At 47.8% G+C, this 25,000-nt stretch overlaps 1 protein-coding gene across 4 annotated transcripts in view; it reads left to right on the top strand.

Moving 5' to 3' along the window:
- LOC125451014 (excitatory amino acid transporter 1-like) overlaps window positions 1-25,000 on the top strand; it is a 140,761-nt gene that overhangs the window by 55,291 nt on the left and 60,470 nt on the right. For 3 of the 4 annotated variants that reach the window (XM_059645054.1, XM_048527639.1, XM_059645053.1), the window contains one exon: window positions 6,512-6,807. The exons of the other annotated variant lie outside the window; for it this stretch is intronic. In XM_059645054.1, coding sequence (XP_059501037.1) covers window positions 6,512-6,807 — 296 coding nt within the window. The remainder of the gene's footprint in view (window positions 1-6,511; window positions 6,808-25,000) is intronic. 4 annotated transcript variants of the gene reach the window in all.

Here is a 25,000-nt window from a genome sequence, read left to right as displayed (position 1 = left end):
AGCTTGAGGTTTGGGTGGAAAGCGTTGGTGAAATGGATGAACTGTTCGAGCTCCTTGTGGGTGCATGAGGTGGTGTCAATACAGCCATCAATGTAACGGAGGAAAAGGTGGGGTTTGGGGACTGTGTAGGTGCGGAAGAGGGATTGTTCCACGTAACCTACAAAGAGGCAGGCATAGCTGGGGCCCATGCGGGTGCCCATGGCCACCCCCTTTGTCTGTGGGAAATGGGAGGAATCGAAAGAGAAGTTGTTGAGGGTGAGGACGAGTTTGGCTAGGCGGATGAGAGTGTCGGTGGAGGGGGACTGGTCGGGCCTGTGGGACAGGAAGATGCGGAGGGCCTTTAGGCCATCTGCATGGGGATTGCAGATGTATAGGGACTGGGCAACCATGGTGAAAATGAGGTGTTGGGGGCCAGGGAATTGGAAGTTCTGGAGGAGGTGGAGGGTGTGGGTGGTGTCACGGACGTAGGTAGGGAAGTCCTGGACCAAGGTGGAGAAAATGGAGTCCAGATAGGTGGAGATGAGTTCAATTGGGCAGGAGCAGGTGGAGCCAATGGGTCGAGCAGGGCAATGGTAAGATTCTTGGTAGTGTGGATGAGCAGAGAAATCTCGGTGTCCATGCGCTTAGATCCCTGAAAGTTGCCACCCAGGTTGACAGGGTTGTTAAGAAGGCATACGGTGTGTAAGGTTTTATTGGTAGAGGGATTGAGTTTCGGAGCCATGAGGTCATGTTGCAGCTGTTCACAACTCTGGTGCGGCCGCACTTGGAGCATTGCATACAGTTCTGGGCACCGCAAAATAGGAAGGATGTGGAAGCATTGGAAAGGGTGCAGAGGGGATTTACCAGGAAGTTGCCTGGAATGGAGTGAAGGTCTTATGAGGAAAGGCTGAGGGACTTGAGGCAGTTTTCATTAGAGAGAAGGTTAAGAGGTGACCTAATAGAGACATACAAGATGACCAAAGGGTTAGATAGGGTGGACAGTGAGAGCCTTTTTCCTCGGATGGAGATAGCTAGCACGAGGGGACATAGCTTTAAATTGAGGGGTGAAAGATATAGGACAGATGTCAGAGGTAGGTTCTTTACTCAGAGAGTAGTAAGGGTGTGGAATGCCCTGCCTGCAACAGTAGTAGGCTCGCCAACTTTAAGGGCATTTAAATGATCGTTGGATAAACATATGGATGATAACAGAATAGTGTAGGTTAGATGGGCTTCAGATTGCTTTCACAGGTCAACGCAACATCGAGGGCCGAAGGGCCTGTACTGCACTGTAATGTTCTATGTTCTATGTTCCAGATTCTAGTCCTTAACTCGCTCCTGAGTGTCTGTTAATTTATACAAAAACTAGCTTAAACCCGACATTTAGATTCGTCAATAACTCCCATCTGGATGTCAACTATTCTATATATAAATCCCATTAACCCCTCAGTTAGATTCCAGGCTGTAACACACTCTGAGGTATCTTCAATTCTACATACAAACTCCCCAAACCCATTGAGTTGATTCCGGTCTGTAACTCCCTCCTGACTAAATTTTACTTATTGAATTTATTAAGGGGATGTGTATGTCGCTGGTTAGGCTCGCATTTATTACCCATCCCTAATTACCCAGAAGACAGTTAAGTGTCAACCAAATTACTGAGGGCCTGGAATCACATGTAGACCAGACTATACTACTACTTTGGGAAGAGTGATCACAATTCCATAATTTTAGAATATTGATGGACAAAGACGAGAGGGGGTCATAAAGGAAGAGTGCTGAATTGGGGGAAGGCCAACTAGAGCAAAATTTGACAGGGGCTAGGGAATGTGGATTGGGAACAGCTGTTTGAAGATAAATCCAAGACAATAAAATGTGAGGCTGGATGAACACAGCAGGCCCAGCAGCATCTCAGGAGCACAAAAGCTGACGTTTCGGGCCTAGACCCTTCATCAGAGAGGGGGATGGGGTGAGGGTTCTGGAATAAATAGGGAGAGAGGGGGAGGCGGACCGAAGATGGAGAGAAAAGAAGATAGGTGGAGAGGAGAGTATAGGTGGGGAGGTAGGGAGGGGATAGGTCAGTCCAGGGAAGACGGACAGGTCAAGGAGGTGGGATGAGGTTGGTAGGTAGGAGATGGAGGTGCGGCTTGGGGTGGGAGGAAGGGTTGGGTGAGAGGAAGAACAGGTTAGGGAAGCAGAGACAGGTTGGACTGGTTTTGGGATGCAGTGGGTGGAGGGGAAGAGCTGGGCTGGTTGTGTGGTGCAGTGGGGGGAGGGGACGAACTGGGCTGGTTTAGGGATGCGGTGGGGGAAGGGGAGATTTTGAAGCTGGTGAAGTCCACATTGATACCATTGGGCTGCAGGGTTCCCAAGCGGAATGTGAGTTGCTGTTCCTGCAACCTTCGGGTGGCATCATTGTGGCACTGCAGGAGGCCCATGATGGACATGTCATCCGAGGAATGGGAGGGGGAGTTAAAATGTTCGCGACTGGGAGGTGCAGTTGTTTCTTGCGAACTGAGTGGGGGTGTTCTGCAAAGCGGTCCCCAGCCTCCACTTGGTTTCCCCAATGTAGAGGAAGCCACACCGGGTACAATGGATACTGTATATCACATTGGCAGATGTGCAGGTGAACCTCTGCTTAATATGGAAAGTCATCTTGGGGCCTGGGATAGGGGTGAGGGAGGAGGTGTGGGGGCAAGTGTAGCATTTCCTGCGGTTGCAGGGGAAGGTGCCGGGTGTGGTGGGGTTGGAGGGCAGTGTGGAGCGAACAAGGGAGTCACGGAGAGAGTGGTCTCTCTGGAAAGCAGACAAGGGTGGGGATGGAAAAGATGTCTTGGGTGGTGGGGTCGGATTGTAGATGGTGGAAGTGTCGGAGGATGATGCGTTGTATCCGGAGGTTGGTGGGGTGGTGTGTGAGAACGAGGGGGATCCTCTTTGGGCGGTTGAGGCGGGGGCGGGGTGTGAGGGATGTGTTGCGGGAAATGCGGGAGACGCAGTCAAGGGCGTTCTCGACCACTGTGGGGAGAAAGTTGCAGTCCTTGAAGAACTTGGACATCTGGGATGTGCGGGAGTGGAATGCGTCATCGTGGAAGCAGATGCGGCGGAGGCGGAGGAATTGGGAATAGGGGATGGAATTTTTGCAGGAGGGTGGGTGGGAGGAGGTGTATTCTAGGTAGCTGTGGGAGTCGGTGGGCTTGAAATGGACATCAGTTACAAGCTGGTTGCCTGAGATGGAGACTGAGAGGTCCAGGAAGGTGAGGGATGTGCTGGAGATGGCCCAGGTGAACTGAAGGCTGGGGTGGAAGGTGTTGGTGAAGTGGATGAACTGTTTGAGCTCCTCTGGGGAGCAAGAGGCAGCGCCGATACAGTCATCAATGTAACGGAGGAAGAGGTGGGGTTTGGGGCCTGTGTAGGTGCGGAAGAGGGACTGTTCCACGTAACCTACAAAGAGGCAGGCATAGCTTGGGCCCATGCGGGTGCCCATGGCACCCCCCCCCCTTTGTCTGTGGGAAATGGGAGGAATCGAAAGAGAAGTTGTTGAGGGTGAGGACGAGTTTGGCTAGGCGGATGAGGGTGTCGGTGGAGGGGGAGTGGTCGGGCCTGTGGGACAGGAAGAAGCGGAGGGCCTGCAGGCCATCTGCATGCGGAATACAGGTGTATAGGGACTGGACGTCCATGGTGAACATGAGGTGTTGGGGAATTGGAATCCTGGAGGAGGTGGAGGGTGTGGGTGGTGTCACGGATGTAGGTAGGGAGTTCCTGGACCAAAGGGGAGAAAATGGAGTCCAGATAGGTGGAGATGAGTTCGGTGGGGCAGGAACAAGCTGAGACAATGGGTCAACCAGGGCAGGCAGGTTTGTGATGTGTGATATGTGGGAAGCTTTTAAAGAGAGGTTGATTAGAGCGCAGGAGAGACATGTCCCTGTGAAAATGATGGATAGAAGAGTCAAGAGGAGGGAACCATGGCTGACAGGTGAAATTATGAGGCTAGCAAAGAGGGAAAAGGAAGCATACACAAGGTCTAGGTGACTGAAAACAGATGAAGCTTTGGAAGAACATCGGGAAAGTAGGGCCAATAAAAGGGGTCATGAAATATCTTTAGCAAACAGGGTTAAGGAAAATGCCAAAACCTTTTATTCATACATACAGAGCAAGAGGGTAATTAGAGAAAGGGTTGGCCCACTCAAGGACAAAGGAGGGAAGTTATGTGAGGAGTCAGAGAAAATCAGTGAGACTCTTAATGAGTACTTTGCGTCAGTATTCACCGAGGAGAAGGGCATGACAGATGTTGAGATTAGGGATAGATGTTTGATTACTCTAGGTCAAGTCAGCATAAGGAGGGGGAAGTGTTGGGTATTCTAAAAGGCATCAGGGTGGACAAATCCTCAGGCCCGGATGGGATCTATCAAGGTTACTGAGGGAAGTGAGAGAGTAAATAGCCGGAGCCTTAACAGATATCTTTGCAGCGTCCTTAGACAGGGGTAAGGCCCCGGAGGACTGGAGACTTGCTAATGTTGTCCCCTTGTTTAAGAGGGATAGCAAGGATAATCCAGGTAATTATAGAGCAGCGAGCCTGACGTCAGTGGTGGGGAAGCTGCTGGAAAAGATACTGACGGATACAATCTATTTACATTTGGAAGAAGATGGGCTTATCTGTGATAGACAGCATGGTTTTGTGCGGGGAAGGCCATGTCTTACCAACTTGATAGAATTCTTTGAGGAAGTGGCAAAGATGATTGATGAAGGAAAGGCTATGGACGTCATATACATGGACTTCAGTAAGGTGTTTGGTAAGGTTCCCCGTGGTTGGTTGATGGAAAAAGTGAAGTTGCATGGGGTCCGGGGTGTACCAGCTCAATGGATAGAGAACTGGCTGGGCAACAGGTGACAGAGAGTTGTAGTGGAAGAGAGTTTCTCAAAATGGAGAACTGTGATCAGTGGTGTTCCACAGGGATCCGTGCTGGGACCACTGTTGTTTGTGATATACATAAATGATCTGGAAGAAGGTATGAAGGTCTGATTAGCAAGTTTGCAGATGACACTAAGATTGGTGGAGTAGCGGATAGTGAAGGGAACTGTCGGAGAATGCAGCAGAATACAGATAGATTGGAGAGTTGGGTGGAGAAATGGCAGATGGAGTTCAATCCAGGCAAATGAGACGTGATGCATTTTGAAAGACCCTATTCAAGAACGAACAATATGGTAAATGGAAAAGCCCTGGGTAAAATTGATGCACAGAGAGATCTGGGTGTTCAGGTCCATTGTTCCCTGAAGGTGACAACGCAGGTCAATAGGGTGGTCAAGAAGGCATATGGCATGCTTTCCTTCATTGGGCGGGGTATTGAGTACAAGAGCTGGCAGGTCATGTTACAGATGTATAGGACTTTGGTTCGGCCACATTTGGAGTACTGCATACCATTCTGGTTGCCACATTACCACAAGGATGTGGATGCTTTGGAGAGGGTGCAGAAGAGGTTCACCAGGATGTTGCCTGGTATGCATGGTAGCTATGAAGAAAGGTTGAGTAGATTAGGATTATTTACATTAGAAAGACGGAGATTGAGGGGGGACCTGATTGAGGTCTACAAAACCATGAAAGGTATAGACAAGGTGGATAGCAAGAAGCTTTTTCCCAGAGTGGGGGACTCAATTACTAGGGGTCATGAGTTCAAGGTGAGAGGGGAAAAGTTTAAGGGAGATCTGCGTGGAAGGTTCTTTACACAGAGGGTGGTGGGTGCCTGGAATGCGTTGCCAGTGGAGGTGGTAGAGGCTGGCACGATAGCGTCATTTATGATGTATCTAGACAGATGCATGAATGGGCAGGGAGCAGAGGGATACAGATCCTTGGAAAATAGGCAACAGGTTTACATAGAGGACCTGGTTCGGCGCATAATGGGAGCTGCAGATGCTGGAGAATCCGAGATAACAAAGTGTGGGGCTGGATGAACACAGCAGGCCAAGCAGCATCTCAGGAGCAGGAAAGCTGACATTTTGGACCTAGACACTTCATCAGAACATTACCTGGGTCTCTGGATTAATAGTCCAACGATAGTGCCACTAGGCAATCGCCTCCCCTATTCTTTATGTAGCTCCCAAACCACTTGAATAGATTCCAGTTTGTAACTCAGTCCAGCTTTCCTATTCTGTAAGTAATTTACTAAAATCCTCTCTTCAATTGTCAATGTACTTTAGCCTGTCTTCATTTATTCCAGCCCAGCTATCATGATGCAAGCAGTGCCCAGGGTCTGAATAGGTTCCATTCCTGAGTGCATTTGCAAATCAATTTGTACGCAACTCAGAACACAGTGCAGGACAATGTAAAGCAGGAGTTCATGTGTACAGGAAATGTTCATGTGTTGTATATTTAAAATGGCACCCCTGTTTTGGGTCATGTTTGTAAGTATGAGAATATGAGCCTTTGTAAGTCGGATGTTCGTATATTGGGGACTTCTGCACTTTACTTCTGTGCCTGTTGTGTTTCTGCTGCCGTTCATCATTCTGATCAATCATTCCACGTTATTTGCTCAACTTTTAGTTCAAAACCAACTATGGCGTGAGAAAGGTAAAGCCAATCATTGCACAGAATGGAAGTGTCGGCTCAGAATCGGCGGTGAGCAACTTTTCACAGGCTAAGAATCTGCTGCTGGAGGTAACAGAAGAGATGATTCCAATCTCAGGCTCTGTGAATGCAGTCAATGCCCTGGGGCTCGTCGTTTTCTCCATGAGTTTTGGTCTTGTGATTGGAAACATGAAACAAGATGGAGCGATCCTTCGTGATTTCTTCGACTGTCTGAATGAAGCCATTATGCAGTTGGTGTCCGTTATCATGTGGTATGGTGTTTTAAGTAAATTGTAAATAGCTTTGGCTGGAGTTTGGTGCCATTTGTGTATGTGCATAGATCCATGCGTATGCATGGATTTCTGTGCATACTTATCTTTGTATAAATGTGCTTGTATGTTTAGCCTGTCAGTGTATTTCTGCTTACATGTGTAGTCCCATGTATGTTGTAGCACGCTGTCTGTCTGTGTGCCCTCTTACCTGTCTGTGCTTACCTGACTCTATATACCTCTACCTGTCTGTGTGTACCTGTCTATTAAAGTGCTCCCATCTGTGTTTAAATCTCCCATTTAATATTAAATGCTTTGTATATCCTAATATCTCTTTCATTATTAGGCCTCTGCTGCTTGTATTTTCTATGTGCGCTATTATGTTTACATTTTGGTTGCTGATCTACACCCTTCCTTTAACTGTCCTAGACCTCATGCCTGTATTTTCATCCTCCCAATTCTACCATCACCAATATTGTAGCCCAGCCCTTGCTAATTCTCTAGTCTTCCTGCTCTCATGTTGCTGTTCCAGGCTGGATTCATGCTTAAAGAAGTTTTTCTCTTACAGTCTTCTTTTCTGTCTCTCTTGAAATATTCCAAAGGGTTATTGATGCACTCGGCACAGGCTGATATGAAACATAATGTCATTTGCCCCTTATGACTTGTCCAGCCACCGCACTAGGGACTTTTAGAGACCATAAAACTGCAGATGCTGGAATCCAAGGCAGACAAACAGGAGGCTGGAAGAACACAGCAAGCCAGGCAGCATCTGGAAGATGAGAAGTCAACATTTCAGGTATTACCCTTCTTCAGGACTGGATGTGGGGGTGGGAAGAGTTGCAGATAAAGTGTGGGGGGTGAAGAGGTGATTCGGGAAAGGTGGTGATAGGTACACACTTCCCATCAACCAACCAGGTCATACCCACTACCATTTCGCTACTATACTCCTTCTCTTTGTCTGTAGCTCCCCTTACCGTCACATCCAGTCCTGCAGAAGGGTAACATCCAAAATGTTGACTGCTCCTTTCCTCCATATAATGCCTGGCCTGCTGCATTCTTCCAGCATCCTGTTTCTCTGCACTACAGAATACTCTTGCCAATTTCATTTCTATACAAATAAAAGCAAAATACTACAAATTCTGGAAATCTGAAATGAAAATATAAAGTGTTGGAGAAACTCAGAATTTATGGAGAGAGAAATAGAAATGACCATAAGATAAGGGAGCAGAATTAGGCCATTCACCCATGGAATCTGCTCTGCCATTCCAACATCAATGCCCATCACCCTGGCAGTGTGTTCCAGGTATCTACCACCCTCTGTGTAAAAACCATGCCTAGTACTTCTTTTTTAAACTTGCCCCTCTCACCTTAAACCAATATCCCCTAGTATTTGACATTTTCACCCTGGGAAAAAGATTTTGACTATCCTGTTTCTTGAAACGGTATGTGGATATTCCAACTAGAAGAGGGGCCACACTGGACCTTGTACTGATTAATGAGCCTGGCCAGGTGACTGACCTTTCAGTGGGAAAGCATTTTGGAAACAGTGATCACATCTCCTTAAGTTTTATGATAGGTCTGAATAAGGATAAGTCAGGACCTCAGGGGAAGGTATTAAATTGGGGGACTGCAAATTACATTAGTATTAGGCAGGAGCTAGGGACGGTTAGTTGGGGGGAGCCATTATTGGGCAAGTCCACATGTGTGTGGGATTGTTTAAAGGCCAACTGATCAGTATTCAGGAATGGTTCAGGCCAATGTGATGTACTCATTGAGGACCTCCCCAACTTCCTCTGGCTCCATGCTCCTTTGTCCTTGACTGGACTTACCCATTCCCTAGTTACCCTCTTGCACCTAAAACACATGTAAAGTGCCTTAGAATCCTCCGTAATCCTACTTGCAAATGATATTTCATGGTCCTTTCCTAGCCCTCCTAAATTTTTTGTAGTTATTTTCTGTTTTTCTCAAGGGTCTTGTTCAATTTCCCTTTCCTAAATCTTACATACGCTTCCTTTTTCTCTTTAAACTTAAAACATCTCTCATCATTCAAGTTTCTTGAATCTTGCCATCCTTATCTTTCAGCCTCATAGGAGCATGTTGGTCCTGAATTCTGGTCAACAGGCTTTTAAAAGTCTCCTACATGTCATATATGGATTTATCTTTGAATGGCTGTCCCTGATCCAATTTTTCTAATTCCTGCCTTATTTTGCTGTAGTTAGTCTTCCACCAATTTAGCACTTTTTCCTAAGGACCAGTCTTATTCTTTTCCTTCTCTATCTTAAAACTTATGGAATTATGATCACTGTCCCTGAAATGCTCCCCCCACTGAAGCTTCAATCACCTGGACAAGCTCATGCCCCAAACAAGGTCTAATACAGCCCTTTCCATAGTTGGACTTTCTACATATTCCTTCAAGAATCCCTCCTGGATGCACCTAACAAATTCTACCCTGTCTAAGCCATAGGCACTAGAGAATTCCAAGTCAATATTGGGGAAATTTAAATCATCCACTCCTACAACCCTGTTTTTTTAACAACTTTACATGACCTGCTTACATGTCTGTTCCTCTGTCCCCGACAGGAGCCTGGGAGGCCAATAGTATAACCTCGTCATAGTGACTGCACTTTTCTCATTCCTGAGTTCCACTCATATGGTGTTGCTGGATAAGTCCTCCAAAATGTTCTCTCTTAGTAAAGTTGTGGCACGCAATTCCCTGGCAGGGTTTCGGAAACTGAAATGAAACAAGGCCCTTCGGGAGTATAAAGGAAGTAGGAAAGAACTTAAACAAAAAATTAGAAGAGTTACAAGGGTTGGAAGGGACCATGAAATGTCCTTGGCGAGTAGGGTTAAGGAGAGTCCCAATGCATTTTATGTGTGTATTAGGAACCAGACGGTAGCTAGGGAAAGGGTAGAACAAGGTGAGAGGAAGGAATTCATGCATGGAGGCAGAGAAATATCAGTCCTGTTGATCTTGATTTCAGAGGAACAATATTGAGACTTCATTTGTTGTTTGATGTATACTGATTTCAGCGTGCTTCTCTGCCCATTCACTGAATAACACTGATTTCAGCGTGCTTCTCTGCCTATTCACTGATGTATACTGATTTCAGCGTGCTTCTCTGCCCATTCACTGAAGTATATTGATTTCAGCATGCTTCTCTGCCCATTCACTGATGTATACTGATTTCAGCATGCTTCTCTGCCCATTCGCTGATGTATACTGATTTCAGCGTGCTTCTCTGCCCATTCACTGATGTATACTGATTTCAGCATGCTTCTCTGCCCATTGGCTGATGTATACTGATTTCAGCATGCTTCTCTGCCCATTCACTGATGTACACTGATTTCAGCATGCTTCTCTGCCCATTGGCTGATGTATACTGATTTCAGCATGCTTCTATGCCCATTCACTGATGTATACTGATTTCAGCATACTTCTCTGCCCATTGGCTGATGTATACTGATTTCAGTATGCTTCTCTGCCCATTCACTGATGTATACTGATTTCAGCGTGCTTCTCTGCCCATTGGCTGATGTATACTGATTTCAGCAGGTTTCTCTGCCCATTCACTGATGTATACTGATTCCATCATGCTTCTCTGCCTATTGGCTGATGTATACTGATTTCAGCATGCTTCTCTGCCCATTCACTGATGTATACTGATTTCAGCATGCTTCTCTGCCCATTGGCTAATGTATACTGATTTCAGCGTGCTTCTCTGCCCATTGGCTGATGTATACTGGTTGCAGCACGCTTTTCTGCCCATTGGCTTATGTAATTTTATCAATGCTTGAATTTGCCTGCACGTCCTGCCAAAGGACATCGTACTACTACCTGTTGAAAGGCCATCCACTCTTCATCTGCTCATCTGTGAGGAGGCTTCCACTTCCTCAATAAAACACCATTTCTAAAGTACATAGAGCATAGAACGGTACAGCACAGTACAGGCCCTTCGGCCCACGATATTGTGCCGAACTTTCACCCTAAACCTAAGGTCTGTCTAACCTCCACCCCTACGTTATACTACCATCCATATGCCTGTCTAATAGCAGTTCAAATGCCCCGAATGAGGCCGACTCCATAGAACATAGAATAGTACAAAACACTGACTCTCCAGGACTCTGCCTCAGTTTTAGTTTGACTTGTTGTATTAACTAGCTTCACTCTGAATCTGCTGCCCCCTGAGCAGAGTCCAGTTTACCTTAAGCCACTTAATTTGATTTGTCACTTTCTTGAACAAAATAATGAATAGCTCCACACCTTTCCTCAAATTTTGGGAAGGTGTGCGTCAATTAAAATGTGTCTTTGCCAGTCTTTGGGTTAGAGGCAGGTTTTACCTCGTTACACCTGCCCTCTGCATCTGATGCTCCTTTTTAAACTCCAAACCTCTAAGATAGTGTTTTCTTTTCTGTCTCCTGCAATTCCACTTCTAGTTAGAAACCATAGAAACGATATTGCCCATAAAAAGGATATTCAGCCCGTATCATCCATTGAATCCGACAGACACCCAAATGGCTTTTCTAATCCCATCTTTCTGCACACAGCCTGGAGCTCTCCAGCACAGATCCTGGCACTTTTTGAAAGGGTCTCTGCTTCCAACACCAACTCAGCACAGAATTCAGGACACTTACTACCCTCTGCATAAAAAAAACTTTTCCTCGTATCCCCTCTAATTTTTTTTTATTCATCAATGGGATGAGGGTGCAGCTGGCTAGGCAGCATTTATTGTCCATCCCTAACTGCCCAGACAGCAGATCAGAGTCAACCACATTGCTGTGGGTCTGGAGTCACATGTCAGCCAGCCCAGGTAAGGAAGGCAGTTTCCTTCCCTAAAGGACATGAGTGAACCTGATGGGTTTCTCCCAACAGTTGGCAATGGATTCACAGTTACCACAAGGCTCTTAATTCCAGATTTTTATTGCATTCGAATTTCACCATCTGCTGCGGAGGGATTCGAACTGGGTTTCTGGATTAACATTCCAGCGATAATATCACTCAAGCTGTGTGCCATTGTTTGCGGTGCCGCAGCGGATCAGTGGTTAACGCTGCTGCCTCACAGTATCAGGGACCTGGGTTTGATTCCAGCCTTGGGTGACAGTCTGTTTGGAGTTTGGATATTCTCCCCTTGTCTCTGTGCATTTCCTCTGGGTGCATGCTAAATTGTCCATAGTGTCCAGGGATATGCAGACTATGTTGATTAACAATGGGAAATAAAGTATTATAAGATGGAGACAGTGGATCTGGGCTGGATGCTCTTTGGAAGGGTGGTGTGGATTCGATAAGCTAAAAGGCGTGCTTCCATACTGTAGGGATTCCATGATTCTACCACTAGGCCATTGCTTCCCCTATAATCATTCTGCCATTTAGCTTGAAGCTCAAGCTAAGACTTTTCCAATCTGTTTCTGTCCTTTGCAATTCCACTGCTCTTTCTCTTGTCTGCTTTTTGGAATTCTATTTCTAGTTGCTACATTCCATTTTTATCTTGAAGCTGCTTTAACTGTAACTCAATATTAACTAACTCTAATGACTCTTCAATCACGAGTGCTGCGCTGATACTTAGACTTCTTAGTTTCTGGTATCTGGTGCCTCACAAATGCAGCGTTCTACACTGTCTCTACATTTAAATAATATTTTTATTTTCTGTTCATTAAAAAAACTGTAACAAATAGGAACAGGAGGAGGCCATTCAGCCCATTAAACCTGCTCTGTCATTCCATACAATCATGTCTAAAAGACTGAGAACAGTCTCACTAAATTAGAAAATTAACATTTTCGGACATTAGACCTCATCTGTTACATTTATGTGTACTCATTCATCCTATGTATGTTTATTTGCAGACTCTTTGCCTCTTCTACACAAACTTGCATCTTGCTTTACTGCCTATCTTTATACATTTAGTAAATTTGGCTACTTCGTCATCTGAAGACCACCCATGTATTCTAACTCGGTTTTCTTTTAGTCAGCTGGTCACTTAACCGTGCAAAGACATTATCACCAATATCATGCACTCTTATCTTAAGTATTAACTTTCTATGAAGTATCTTCTTAAATGCCTTTTAGAAATTCAATACACTACATTTTCTGGTTCCTCTTTACCTAATTGTTACAGAGAGTCATAGAGATATCCAGCATTGAAGCAGGCCCTTCAGTTCATCATGTCCATGTTAACCAACAAAAGCAAACTACACTAATCTCATATAACAAAGTGTGGAGCTGGATGAACACAACAGGCCAAGCAGCATCTCAGGAGCACAAAAGCTGATGTTTCGGGCCTAGACCCTTCATCAGAGAGGGGGATGGGGTGAGGGTTCTGGAATAAATAGGGAGAGAGGGGAAGGCAGACCGAAGATGGAGAGTAAAGAAGATAGGTGGAGAGGAGAGTATAGGTGGGGAGGTAGAAGGGGATAGGTCAGTCCAGGGAAGACGGACAGGTCAAGGAGGTGGGATGAGGTTGGTAGGTAGGAAATGGAGGTGCGGTGTGAGGTGGGAGGAAGGGATGGGTGAGAGGAAGAACGGGTTAGGGAAGCAGAGACAGGCTGGGCTGGTTTTGGGATGCAGTGGGTGGAGGGGAAGAGCTGGGCTGGTTTTGTGATGCAGTGGGGGGAGGGGAGATTTTGAAGCTTGTGAAGTCCACATTGATACCATTGGGCTGCAGGGTTCCCAAGCGGAATATGAGTTCCTGTTCCTGCAACCTGCCGGTGGCATCATTATGGCACTGCAGGAGGCCCATGATGGACATGTCATCTAAAGAATGGGAGGGGGAGTTAAAATGGTTCGCGACTGGGAGGTGCAGTTGTTTGTTGCGAACCGAGCAGGGGTGTTCTGCAAAGCGGTCCCCAAGCCTCTGCTTGGTTTCCCCAACATAGAGGAAGCCACACCGGGTACAATGGATACAGTATACTACATTGGCAGATGTACAGGTGAACATCTGCTTAATATGGAAAGTCATCTTGGGACCTGGGATAGGGGTGAGGGAGGAGGTGTGGGGGCAAGTGTAGCATTTCCTGAGGTTGCAGGGGAAGTGCCGGGTGTGGTGGGGTTGGAGGGAAGTGTGGAGCGGACAAGGGAGTCACGGAGAGAGTGGTCTCTCCAGAAGGCAGACAAGGGTGGGGCCTTGGAAAAATGGCTTGGGTTGCGGGGTCAGATTGTAGATGGTGGAAGTGTCAGAGGATGATGCGTTGTATCCGGAGGTTGGTGGGGTGGTATGTGAGAATGAGCGGGATCCTTTTGGGGCGGTTGTGGCGGGGGCGGGGTGTGAGGGATGTGTTGCGGGAGATGAGGGAGAACCGGTCAAGGGTGTACTCGACCACTGCAGGGGGAAAGTGGCGGTCCTTGAAGAACGTGGACATCTGGGATGTGCGGGAGTGGAATGCCTCAACCTGGGAGCAGATGCGGCGGAGGCGGAAGAATTGGGAAAAGGGGATGGAATTTTTGCAGGAGGGTGGGTGGGAGGAGGTGTATTCTAGGTAGCTGTGGGAGACAGTGGGCTTGAAATGGACATCAGTTTCTAGCTGGTTACCTGAGATCGAGACTGAGAGGTCCAGGAAGGTGAGGGACGTGTTGGAGATGGCCCAGGTGAACTTGAGGTTGGGGTGGAAGGTGTTGGTGAAGTGGATGAACTGTTCGAGCTCCTCTGGGGAACAAGAGGCGGCGCCGATACAGTCATAAAATGTACCAGAGGAAGAGGTGGGGTTTGGGGCCTGTGTAGGTGCGGAAGAGGGACATTGATGACTGTATCGGCGCTGCCTCTTGCTCCCCAGAGGAGCTCAAACAGTTCATCCACTTCACCAACAACTTTCACCCCAACCTTCAGTTCACCTGGGCCATCTCCAACACATCCCTCACCTTCCTGGACCTCTCAGTCTCCATCTCAGGCAACCAGCTTGTAACTGATGTCCATTTCAAGCCCACCGACTCCCACAGCTACCTGGAATACACCTCCTCCCACCCACCCTCCTGCAAAAATTCCATTCCCTATTCCCAATTCCTCCGCCTCCGCCGCATCTGCTCCCACGATAAGACATTCCACTCCCGCACATCCCAGATGTCCAAGTTCTTTAAGGACCGCAACTTTCCCCCCACAGTGATCGAGAACGCCCTTGACCGCGTCTCCCGTATTTCCCGCGACACATCCCTCATACCCCGCCCCCACCACAACCGCCCCAAGAGGATCCCCCTCGTTCTCACACACCACCCCACCAACCTCCGGATACAACGCATTATCCTCCGACACTTCCGCCATTTACAATCCGACCCCACCACCCAAGACATTTTTCCATCCCCTCCCCTGTCAGCTTTCCGGAGAGACCACTCTCTCCGTGACTCCCTTGTTCGCTCCACACTGCCCTCCAACCCCACCACACCCGGCACCTTCCCCTGCAACCGCAGGAAATGCTACACTTGTCCCCACACCTCCTCCCTCACCCCCATCCCAGGCACCAAGATGACATTCCACATTAAGCAGAGGTTCACCTGCACATCTGCCAATGTGGTATACTGCATCCACTGTACCCGATGCGGCTTCCTCTACATTGGGGAAGCCAAGCGGAGGCTTGGGGACCGCTTTGCAGAACACCTCTGCTCAGTTCGCAACAAACAACTGCACCTCCCAGTCGCAAACCATTTCCACTCCCCCTCCCATTCTCTAGATGACATGTCCATCATGGGCCTCCTGCACTGCCACAATGATGCCACCCGAAGGTTGCAGGAACAGCAACTCATATTCCGCCTGGGAACCCTGCAGCCATATGGTATCAATGTGGACTTCACCAGTTTCAAAATCTCCCCTTCCCCTACTGCATCCCTAAACCAGCCCAGTTCGTCCCCTCCCCCCACTGCACCACACAACCAGCCCAGCTCTTCCCCCCCACCCACTGCATCCCAAAACCAGTCCAACCTGTCTCTGCCTCCCTAACCGGTTCTTCCTCTCACCCATCCCTTCCTCCCACCCCAAGCCGCACCCCCATCTACCTACTAACCTCATCCCACCTCCTTGACCTGTCCGTCTTCCCTGGACTGACCTATCCCCTCCCTACCTCCCCACCTACACTCTCTCCACCTATCTTCTTTACTCTCCATCTTCGGTCCGCCTCCCCCTCTCTCCCTATTTATTCCAGTTCCCTCTCCCCACTCTCTGATGAAGGGTCTAGGCCCGAAACGTCAGCTTTTGTGCTCCTGAGATGCTGCTGGGCCTGCTGTGTTCATCCAGCCTCACATTGTATTATCCTAAAAGATAATAATCTCTGGATTGCCACCTGACCTGAATAAACTGGAGAGTAGAGGGGTGCGTTCAGTTGCATGGAAACTGGGAACTTAACATTCAGGAATACAGCAAGTTTTTTATTAACAGGCACCTCTGGGACCAGGAGTGTGCCAATTGATCAAATATTCTGGATAATCAAGAAGTAGACATAATTAATGTAAAAACGCATATTAATAGAAACACAATTAGGGAGTATACACGTCACTGTTATACGTTATTTACAGCATAAATTACTTAAATAATAATGCAACGTTGCCTTCAATAAAACTTACCGGCAGAGAGCCTTCTCACTAGCATCCTGACTCAGACATTTATAGCAGAAAGCAATATTTGAGGGGAAATTGACTGAAAGTTGAATCAACTGTTAATATTTCATGTGGCCATTTGATTGAACCACAAGTATACTTACACAAAGGTAATTTTTTAAAAATTATAATTGGATAGGATAATACCGTTAACTTTGTGGTAAATGAGATATATTATCTTTGCCAATTCATCGACAGTGCAGATTCATAGGGTACCAGTTAAGACAAAGTATTTCACCTTTCGGAGATACAGGGTGGATGGTAAAGGTGGTGGATTATTACTGTTGATAAAAGACTAATCGAGGCCCATTGTGAGAGATGATCAAGGCTCAGATGATTTAGAGATAACAGGTGTGGAGCTGGATGAACACAGCATCCAAGCAACATCAGAAGAGCAGGAAGGCTGGCGTTTCAGGCCGAGACCCTTCTTCAGAAATGGGGAGGGGAAGGGAATTCTGAAATAAAAAGGGAGACGGGGAGGCAGATAGAAGATGGATAAAGGAGAAGATAGGGTGAGAGGAGACAGGCAGGCCAAAGTAGCGGGGGTGGAGCCAGTAAAGGTGGGTATAGGTGGGGAGTTAGGGAGGGGATAGCGTAAGGGTTAGATCCCAGTGGCGCTAAAGGCAGATAAGTCACCCAGCCATGGCTTGCATTCTAAAATCCTAGAAGAAGTAGCTGCAGAGAATATGGATGTATTAGTTATATTTTTCCAAAAATTGTTGGATTCTAGAGAAATACCAGAGGATTGGGAAACTGCTAATGTGACACCCCTATCCAAAAAGGGAGGGAGGCTAAGCGCAGGTAACTACAAGCCTAATGTCGATTGTTGGAAAAATATTAGAATCAATTATTAAAGAAGTAATAGTGGAACATTTGGAAAATTATAATATAATCAAGCAGAGTCAGCATGGCTTCGTGAAAGGGAAATCGTGTCTGACTAATTTAGTAGAGTTTTTCAAGGAAGGCTCAACCAGAGGGGGTAGATAGGAACCAGTATATGTATTCTATTTGGATTTCCTGAAGCCAGTCAACAAAGTACCTCACAAAGAGTTAAGTCAAAATACAAGAGCCCATGATGTTGGAAGTAACAGATAGGCAAGGATAGAGCTGGATGAACTCAACAGGCTAAGCACCTTAGGGGCTTGGCCTGCTGTGTTCATCCAGCTCTACACTCTGTTATCTCGGATTCTGCAGCGTCTGCAGTTCCCATTAACTCTAGGCATGGATAGAGAATTGGTTCATGGTAAAAAAAACAGCACGGGGGGATACGGGGTTGGCAACCTGAGACCAGTGGGATCACTGGTCACCGCGGAGACCAGGACTGTTTATAATTTATATTAATGACGTGTAAGAAGGAAGTGAATATGCTATAGGCAAATTTTCAGACAACAGTAAAAAGTGTGGCAAGGCAGGCTGTGAGAGGGATACAACAGTTTACAGAGGTATTGATAGGTTGAGTAAGTGGGCAAAATGTCAGCAAATGGACTAAAATGTGGGAAAGTGAAAAGTTCATTTTTTAGGTGAGAAAAGGAGAACAGAACATTATTTAAATGGAGGAAAACTGTGGGTGCAGTTGCTAATCATGAAGGCTAATGGAATGTTAGAACATAAAACATAGAAAAGTACAGCACAGTACAGGCCCTTCGGTCCACAATGTTGTGCCGTGGAATAATCCTAATCCAAAAATAAAATAACCGAACCTACATTCCCCTCAATTCACTGCTGTCCATGTGCATGTCCAGCAGTCGCTTAAATGTCACTAATGACTCCGCTTCCATGACTACCACTGGTAAACTATTCTATGCGCTCACACCTCTCTGGGTGAAGAACCTCCCTCTGACATCTCCTCTATACCTTCCTCCTAACACCTTAAAACTATGACCCCTCGTGGCAGTCAGTCCTGCCCTGGGGAAAAGTCTCTGGCTATCGACTCTATCCATGCCTCTCATTACCTTGTACACCTCGATCAGGTCACCTCTCTTCCTCCTTCTCTCCGAGTTCAGTCAACCTCTTCTCGTAAAACGAGCCCTCCAGTCCAGGCAGCATCCTGGTAAACCTCCTTTGCACCCTCTCCAAAGCCTCCACATCTTTCCTATAATAGGGCGACCAGAACTGGACACAATATTCCAAGTGTGGTCTCACCAGGGTTTTGTAGAGCTGCAGCATAACCTTGTGGCTCTTAAACTCGATCCCACTGTTAATGAAAGCCAAAACACCATATGCTTTCTTAACAACCTTATCCACCTGGGTGGCAACTTTGAGGGAGCTATGCACTTGAACACCAAGATGCCGCTGTTCCTCCACACTGCTGAGAATCCTGCCTTTAATCCTATATTCAGCATTTAAGTTCGACCTTCCAAAATGCATCGCCTCGCATTTATCCAGGTTGAACTCCATCTGCCATTTCTCAGCTCAACTCTGCATTCTGTCAATGTCTGTTGGCCCTTATTTCAATGGGGTTGGAGGATAAGAGTAGATACTACAACTATACAAGCTGTTGATGATATCACATCTTGAAGTTATGTGAGCAGTTTTTGGCCCACTTATTTAAGGAAAGGTATCATTTGATTGGAGACAGTTTAGCTAAGGTTCACTATTATAATCCCTGGTATGGAGGGATTGTCTTGTGAGCAAAGATTACAGGTTGGGCCTCTTTCATTGGAGTTTAGAAGGATAAAAGGTGATCTCATTGAAACACATGCTGAGAGGATGTTTTACATCATGGGAGAGGGTAGGAGCAGAAGGCACAATCTCAGAATAAAGGGACACATGTTTAAGAATGAAATGAGGAGGAATTTCTTCTCTGAGGGTTGTGATTTTTTGTAACTCCTTGGCCCAATAAGCTAATTATCTGGGGGAGCAGAGACTGAATATATATTCAAGCTTGAGATAGCCATGTTCTTGATCAGTTATGGAATCAAGGGGAATGGGGAAAGGGCAGGAAAGTCGATGTAAGGAATATCAGATCAGCTGTGAGCCTAATAAATGGCCGTGCAGGCACGAGGAGGCTACCCTGTTCCTATTTCTTATAGTTTTATAAATGCAAGACTTCTATTGTTTTCAAGATCTGTCATGCTGCAGGTTTGATATCTTTCACAAACTCCGAGTCCTTTACATTTATTTCCAAGTCAGGATGGTGAGTGGCTTTGAGGGGAATTTTAAGATGGTGGTGTTCCCATGTACCTGCTGCCTTTCTTCTTTTAGATAGTAGTGGCCCTGAGTTTGGAAGGTGCTGAATAAAGATCTTTGGTGAATTTATGTAGTGTATCTTGCAGATGGTACATACTGCTGATGCTGTGTGTCGGTCGTGGAGGAAGGGGATGCTTGTGGATGTCGTGCCAATCAAATAGACTGCTTTGTCCTGGATCATTGAACCATACAGCACAGAAGAGGCTCTTTGGATCATCAAGTGTGTACCGCCAAAAATATACCAGTATCTACACTAGTGCTGCTTTCCCACTCTAGGCCCATAGCCTTGGATGTTATGACAGTTCAAGTGCTCATCCATGCTGCCAGTCTTCTTCAGCACTGTTGTAGCTCCACTCATCCACTCATCACAGGAGTAGATTTGCAGAGTGGTTAGCACAGCTTCCTCACAGTACTGGAGACCCAGGCTCGATTCCAGCCTTGCCAGTACTAGCCTGGGTACTGGTCAGATCTTAGATAACAAAGTGTGGAACTGGATGAACACAGCAGGCAAAGCAGCATTTCAGGAGCACAAAACCTGATGTTTCGGGTTTAGACCCTTCATCAGAGAGGGGGATAGGGTGAGGGAACTGGAATAAATAGGGAGAGAGGGGGAGGTAGACTGAAGATGGAGAGAAAAGAAGATAGGTGGAGAGGAGAGTATAGGTGGGGAGGTAGGGAGGGGATAGGTCAGTCCAGGGAAGACGGACAGGTCAAGGGGGCGGGATGAGGTGGTAGGTAGGAAATGGAGGTGCGGCTTGAGGTGGGAGGAAGGGATGGGTGAGAGGAAGAACAGGTTAGGGAGGCAGAGACAGACTGGGCTGGTTTTGGGATGCAGTGGGGGGAGGGGGCGAGCGGACTGGTTTTGGGATGTAGTGGGCAGGAGGGGAGATTTTGAAGCTTGTGACGTCCACGTTGATACCATTGGGCTGCAGGGTTCCCAAGCGGAATATGAGTTGCTGGTCCTGCAACCTACGGGTGGCATCATTGTGGCACTGCAGGAGGCCCATGATGGACATGTTGTCTGAGGAATTGGGGGGGGAGTGGAAATGGTTTGTGACTGGGAGGTGCAGTTGTTTATTGCGAACCGAGCGGAGGTGTTCTGCAAAGCGGTCTCCAAGCCTCCGCTTGGTTTCCCCAAAGTAGAGGAAGCCACACCGGGTGCAGTGGATACAATATACCACATTGGCAGATGTGCAGGTGAACCTCTGCTTAATATGGAAAATCATCTTGGGGCCTGGGATGGGGGTGAGGGAGGAGGTGTGGGGGCAAGTGTAGCACTTCCTGCGGTTGCAGGGGAAGGTGCCGAGTGTGGTGGGGCTGGAGGGCAGTGTGGAGCGAACAAGGGAGTCATGGAGAGAGTGGTCTCTCCGGAAAGCAGACAGGGGTGGGGATGGAAAAATGTCTTGGGTGGTGGGGTCGGATTGTAAATGGCGGAAGTGTCAGGGGATGATACGTTGTATCCGGAGGTTGGTGGGATGGTGTGTGAGAACGAGGTGGTGTGTGAATGGGGTGCATGGGGTGGTTTACCACTCTCTCCGTGACTCCCTTGTTCGCTCCACACTCCCCTCCAACCCCACCACACCCAGCACCTTCCCCTGCAACTGCAGGAAATGCTACACTTGTCCCCACACCTCCTCCCTCACCCCCATCCCAGGTCCCAAGATGACCTTCCATATTAAGCAAATGTTCACCTACACATCTGCCAATATGGTATACTGCATCCACTGTACCCGGTGCGGCTTCCTCTACATTGGGGAAACCAAGCAGAGGCTTGGGAACCGCTTTGCAGAAAATCTCCGCTCGGTTCGCAACAAACAACTGCACCTCCCAGTCACAAACCATTTCCACTCCCCCTCCCATTCCTCAGACGACATGTCCATCATGGGCCTCCTGCAGTGCCACAATGATGCCACCCGAAGGTTGCAGGAACAGCAACTCATATTCCACTTGGGAACCCTGCAGCCCAATGGTATCAATGTGGACTTCACAAGTTTCAAAATCTCCCCCTCCCCCACTGCATCCCAAAACCAGCCCAGCCTGTCTCCGCTTCCCTAACCTGTTCTTCCACTCACCTTTGATGAAGGGTCTAGGCCCGAAACGTCAGCTTTTGTGCTCCTGAGATGCTGCTTGGCCTGCTGTGTTCATCCAGTCTCACAGTTTATTATCTTGGAATTCACCAGCATCTGCAGTTCCCTTTATCTCTCTTCCACTCACCCATCCCTTCCTACCACCTCATCCCACCTCCTTGTCCTGTCCGTCCTCCCTGGACTGACCTATCCCCTCCCTACCTCCTCACCTATACTCTCCTCTCCACCTACCTTCTGTTCTCTCCATCTTCGGTCCGCCTCCCCCTCTCTCCCTATTTATTCCAGTTCCCTCTCCCCATCCATTTCTGGTTGCAGCAGCAGCGCGAGCGGGAGCTTGGAGCAGGAGCCTGTCGGGAAGGCGGTGAGTCACTGTTTTTGAATCTATAAAGAGCTTACCTCGTGAATAGTCAGAGGGACGCTGAGCAGGAGCTGACATGGGACTGGTGAGTGAGTGAGGTCATATATTTGTGTGGTTACGTTACCCGAAACACGACCCGGGTTGTGTCTCCCACCCATCCCGCTCCTCTAACCAGTAAAAAAAGGTTCTGTGCGCCTGATTGGTAAGGCAACAAGTTTATTTTTTATTCTTTATTTTTTAAGCCTTGGGAATTCAGAATAATGGGAACGGAGGTCAGGGCAGTTGAATGTTCCTCCTGCAGAATGTGGGAGGTAAGGGTCACCACTAGTGTCCCTGCTGACTACATCTGTGGGAAGTGCACCCAACTCTAGCTCCTCGAAAACCGCGTTAGGGAACTGGAGCTGAATGAACTTCAGATCATTCGGGAGGCAGAGGGGGTTATTGAGAGGAGTTACAGGGAGGTAGTCACTCCTCAAGTACAGGAAAAAGGCAAATGGGTTACGGTCAGGGGCCAGAAGGGGAACTGGCAGGCAGTGCAGGGATCCCCTGTGGCCATTCCCCTCAACAATAAGTATACCGTTTTGGATACTGTTGGGGGGGGGGGGAAACGACTTACCAGGGGAAAGCAGTGGGGCACAGGTCTCTGGCACAGAGTCTGTCCCTGCTGCTCAGAAGGGAAGGGGGAAGAGGAGCAGAGCATTAGTCATTGGGGACTCCATAGTTAGGGGGACAGATAGGAGGTTCTGTGGGGACGAGAGAGACTCATGGTTGGTGTGTTGCCTCCCAGGTGCCAGGGTGCGTGATGTCTCTGATTGTGTTTTTGGGATCCTTAAGGGGGAGGGGGAGCAGCCCCAAGTCGTGGTCCACATCGGCACCAATGACCTAGGTAGGAAGAGAGAATGGGATTTAAGGCAGAAATTCAGGGAGCTAGGAACGGAAGCTGAGAGCTAGGACGAACAGAGTTGTTGTCTCTGGTTTGTTGCCCGTGCCACGTGCTAGTGAGGCGAGGAATAGGGAGAGAGAGGAGTTGAACACGTGGCTACAGGGATGGTGCAGGAGGGAGGGTTTTGGATTCTTGGATAATTGGGGCTCTTTCTGGGGTAGGTGGGACCTCTACAACCAAGATGGTCTTCACCTGAACCAGAGGGGTAGCGACATCCTGGGGGGGAAATTTGCTAAGGCTGTTCAGGTGGGTTTAAACTAATTCAGCAAGGGGATGGGCACCAAAATTGTAGTTCAACTATAGAAAAGGTTGAGAGTAGGGTGGTCCGAAATAAAGTTTCAGGGAAACAAGATGGCACCGGCAAGCAAGAAGTTGGTTTGAAGTGTGTCTACTTCAATGCCAGGAGCGTCCGGAATAAGGTGGGTGAACTTGCAGCATGGGTTAGTACCTGGGACTTCGATGTTGTGGCCATTTCGGAGACATGGATAGAGCAGGGACAGGAATGGTTGTTGCAGGTTCCGGGATTTAGATGTTTCAGTAAGAACAGAGAAGATGGTAAAAGGGGCGGAGGTGTGGCATTGTTGGTCAAGGGCAGTATTACATTTGCAGAAAGGATGTTTGGGGACGCGTCAACTGAGGTAGTATGGGCTGAGGTTAGAAACAGGAAAGGAGAGGTCACGCTGTTGGGAGTTTTCTATAGGCCTCCGAAAAGTTCCAGAGATGTAGAGGAAAGGATAGCAAAGATGATTCTCGATAGGAGTGAGAGAGACAGGGTAGTTGTCATGGGGGACTTCAACTTTCCAGATATTGACTGGGAACACTATAGTTTGAGTACTATAGATGGGTCAGTTTTTGTCCAGTGTGTGCAGGAGGGCTTCCTGACACAGTATGTAGATAGGCCAACAAGGGGCGAAGTCACATTAGATTTCATACTGGGTAATGAGCCCAGCCAGGTGTTAGATTTGGAAGTGGGTAAGCACTTTGGTGATAGCGATCACAATTCTGTTATGTTTACTTTAGTGATGGAAAGGGATAGGTGTATCCCACTGGGTAAGAGTTATAGCTGGGGGAAAGGCAATTACAATGAGATTAGAGAATTTGGGAACTGCAGATGCTGGAGAAATCCAAGATAATAAAATGTGAGGCTGGATGAACACAGCAGGTCAAGCAGCATCTCAGGAGCACAAAAGCTGACGTTTCGGGCCTAGACCCTTCATCAGAGAGGGGGATGGGTAGAGGGAACTGGAATAAATAGGGAGAGAGGGGGAGGCGGAACGAAGATGGAGAGTAAAGAAGATAGGTGGAGAGAGTATAGGTGGGGAGGTAGGGAGGGGATAGGTCAGTCCAGGGAAGACGGACAGGTCAAGGAGGTCGGATGAGGTTGGTAGGTAGGAGATGGAGGTGCGGCTTGGGGTGGGAGGAAGGGTTGGGTGAGAGGAAGAACAGGTTAGGGAGGCAGAGACAGGTTGGACTGGTTTTGGGATGCAGTGGGTGGAGGGGAAGAGCTGGGCTGGTTGTGTGGTGCAGTGGGGGGAGGGGACGAACTAGGCTGGTTTAGGGATGCAGTAGGGGAAGGGGAGATTTTGAAACTGGTGAAGTCCACATTGATACCATATGGCTGCAGGGTTCCCAGGCGGAATATGAGTTGCTGTTCCTGCAACCTTTGGGTGGCATCATTGTGGCAGTGCCTATTATAGGAAAGATGTGGATGCTTTGGAGAGGGTTCAGAGGAGGTTTACCAGGATGCTGCCTGGACTGGAGGGCTTATCTTATGAAGAGAGGTTGACTGAGCTCGGTCTCTTTTCATTGGAGAAAAGGAGGAGGAGAGGGGACCTAATTGAGGTATACAAGATAATGAGAGGCATAGATAGAGTTGATAGCCAGAGATTATTTCCCAGGGCAGAAATGGCTAGCACGAGGGGTCATAGTTTTAAGCTGGTTGGTGGAAAGTATAGAGGGGATGTCAGAGGCAGGTTCTTTACGCAGAGAGTTGTGAGAGCATGGAATGTGTTGCCAGCAGCAGTTGTGGAAGCAAGGTCATTAGGGTCAT

Source organism: Stegostoma tigrinum, chromosome 3 (genome assembly GCF_030684315.1).
Source record: "Stegostoma tigrinum isolate sSteTig4 chromosome 3, sSteTig4.hap1, whole genome shotgun sequence".
Taxonomy (NCBI): Eukaryota; Metazoa; Chordata; class Chondrichthyes; order Orectolobiformes; family Stegostomatidae; genus Stegostoma; species Stegostoma tigrinum.
The sequence above is the reverse complement of the archived record's forward strand: the minus strand, read 5'-3'. Positions and strand labels throughout refer to the sequence as shown.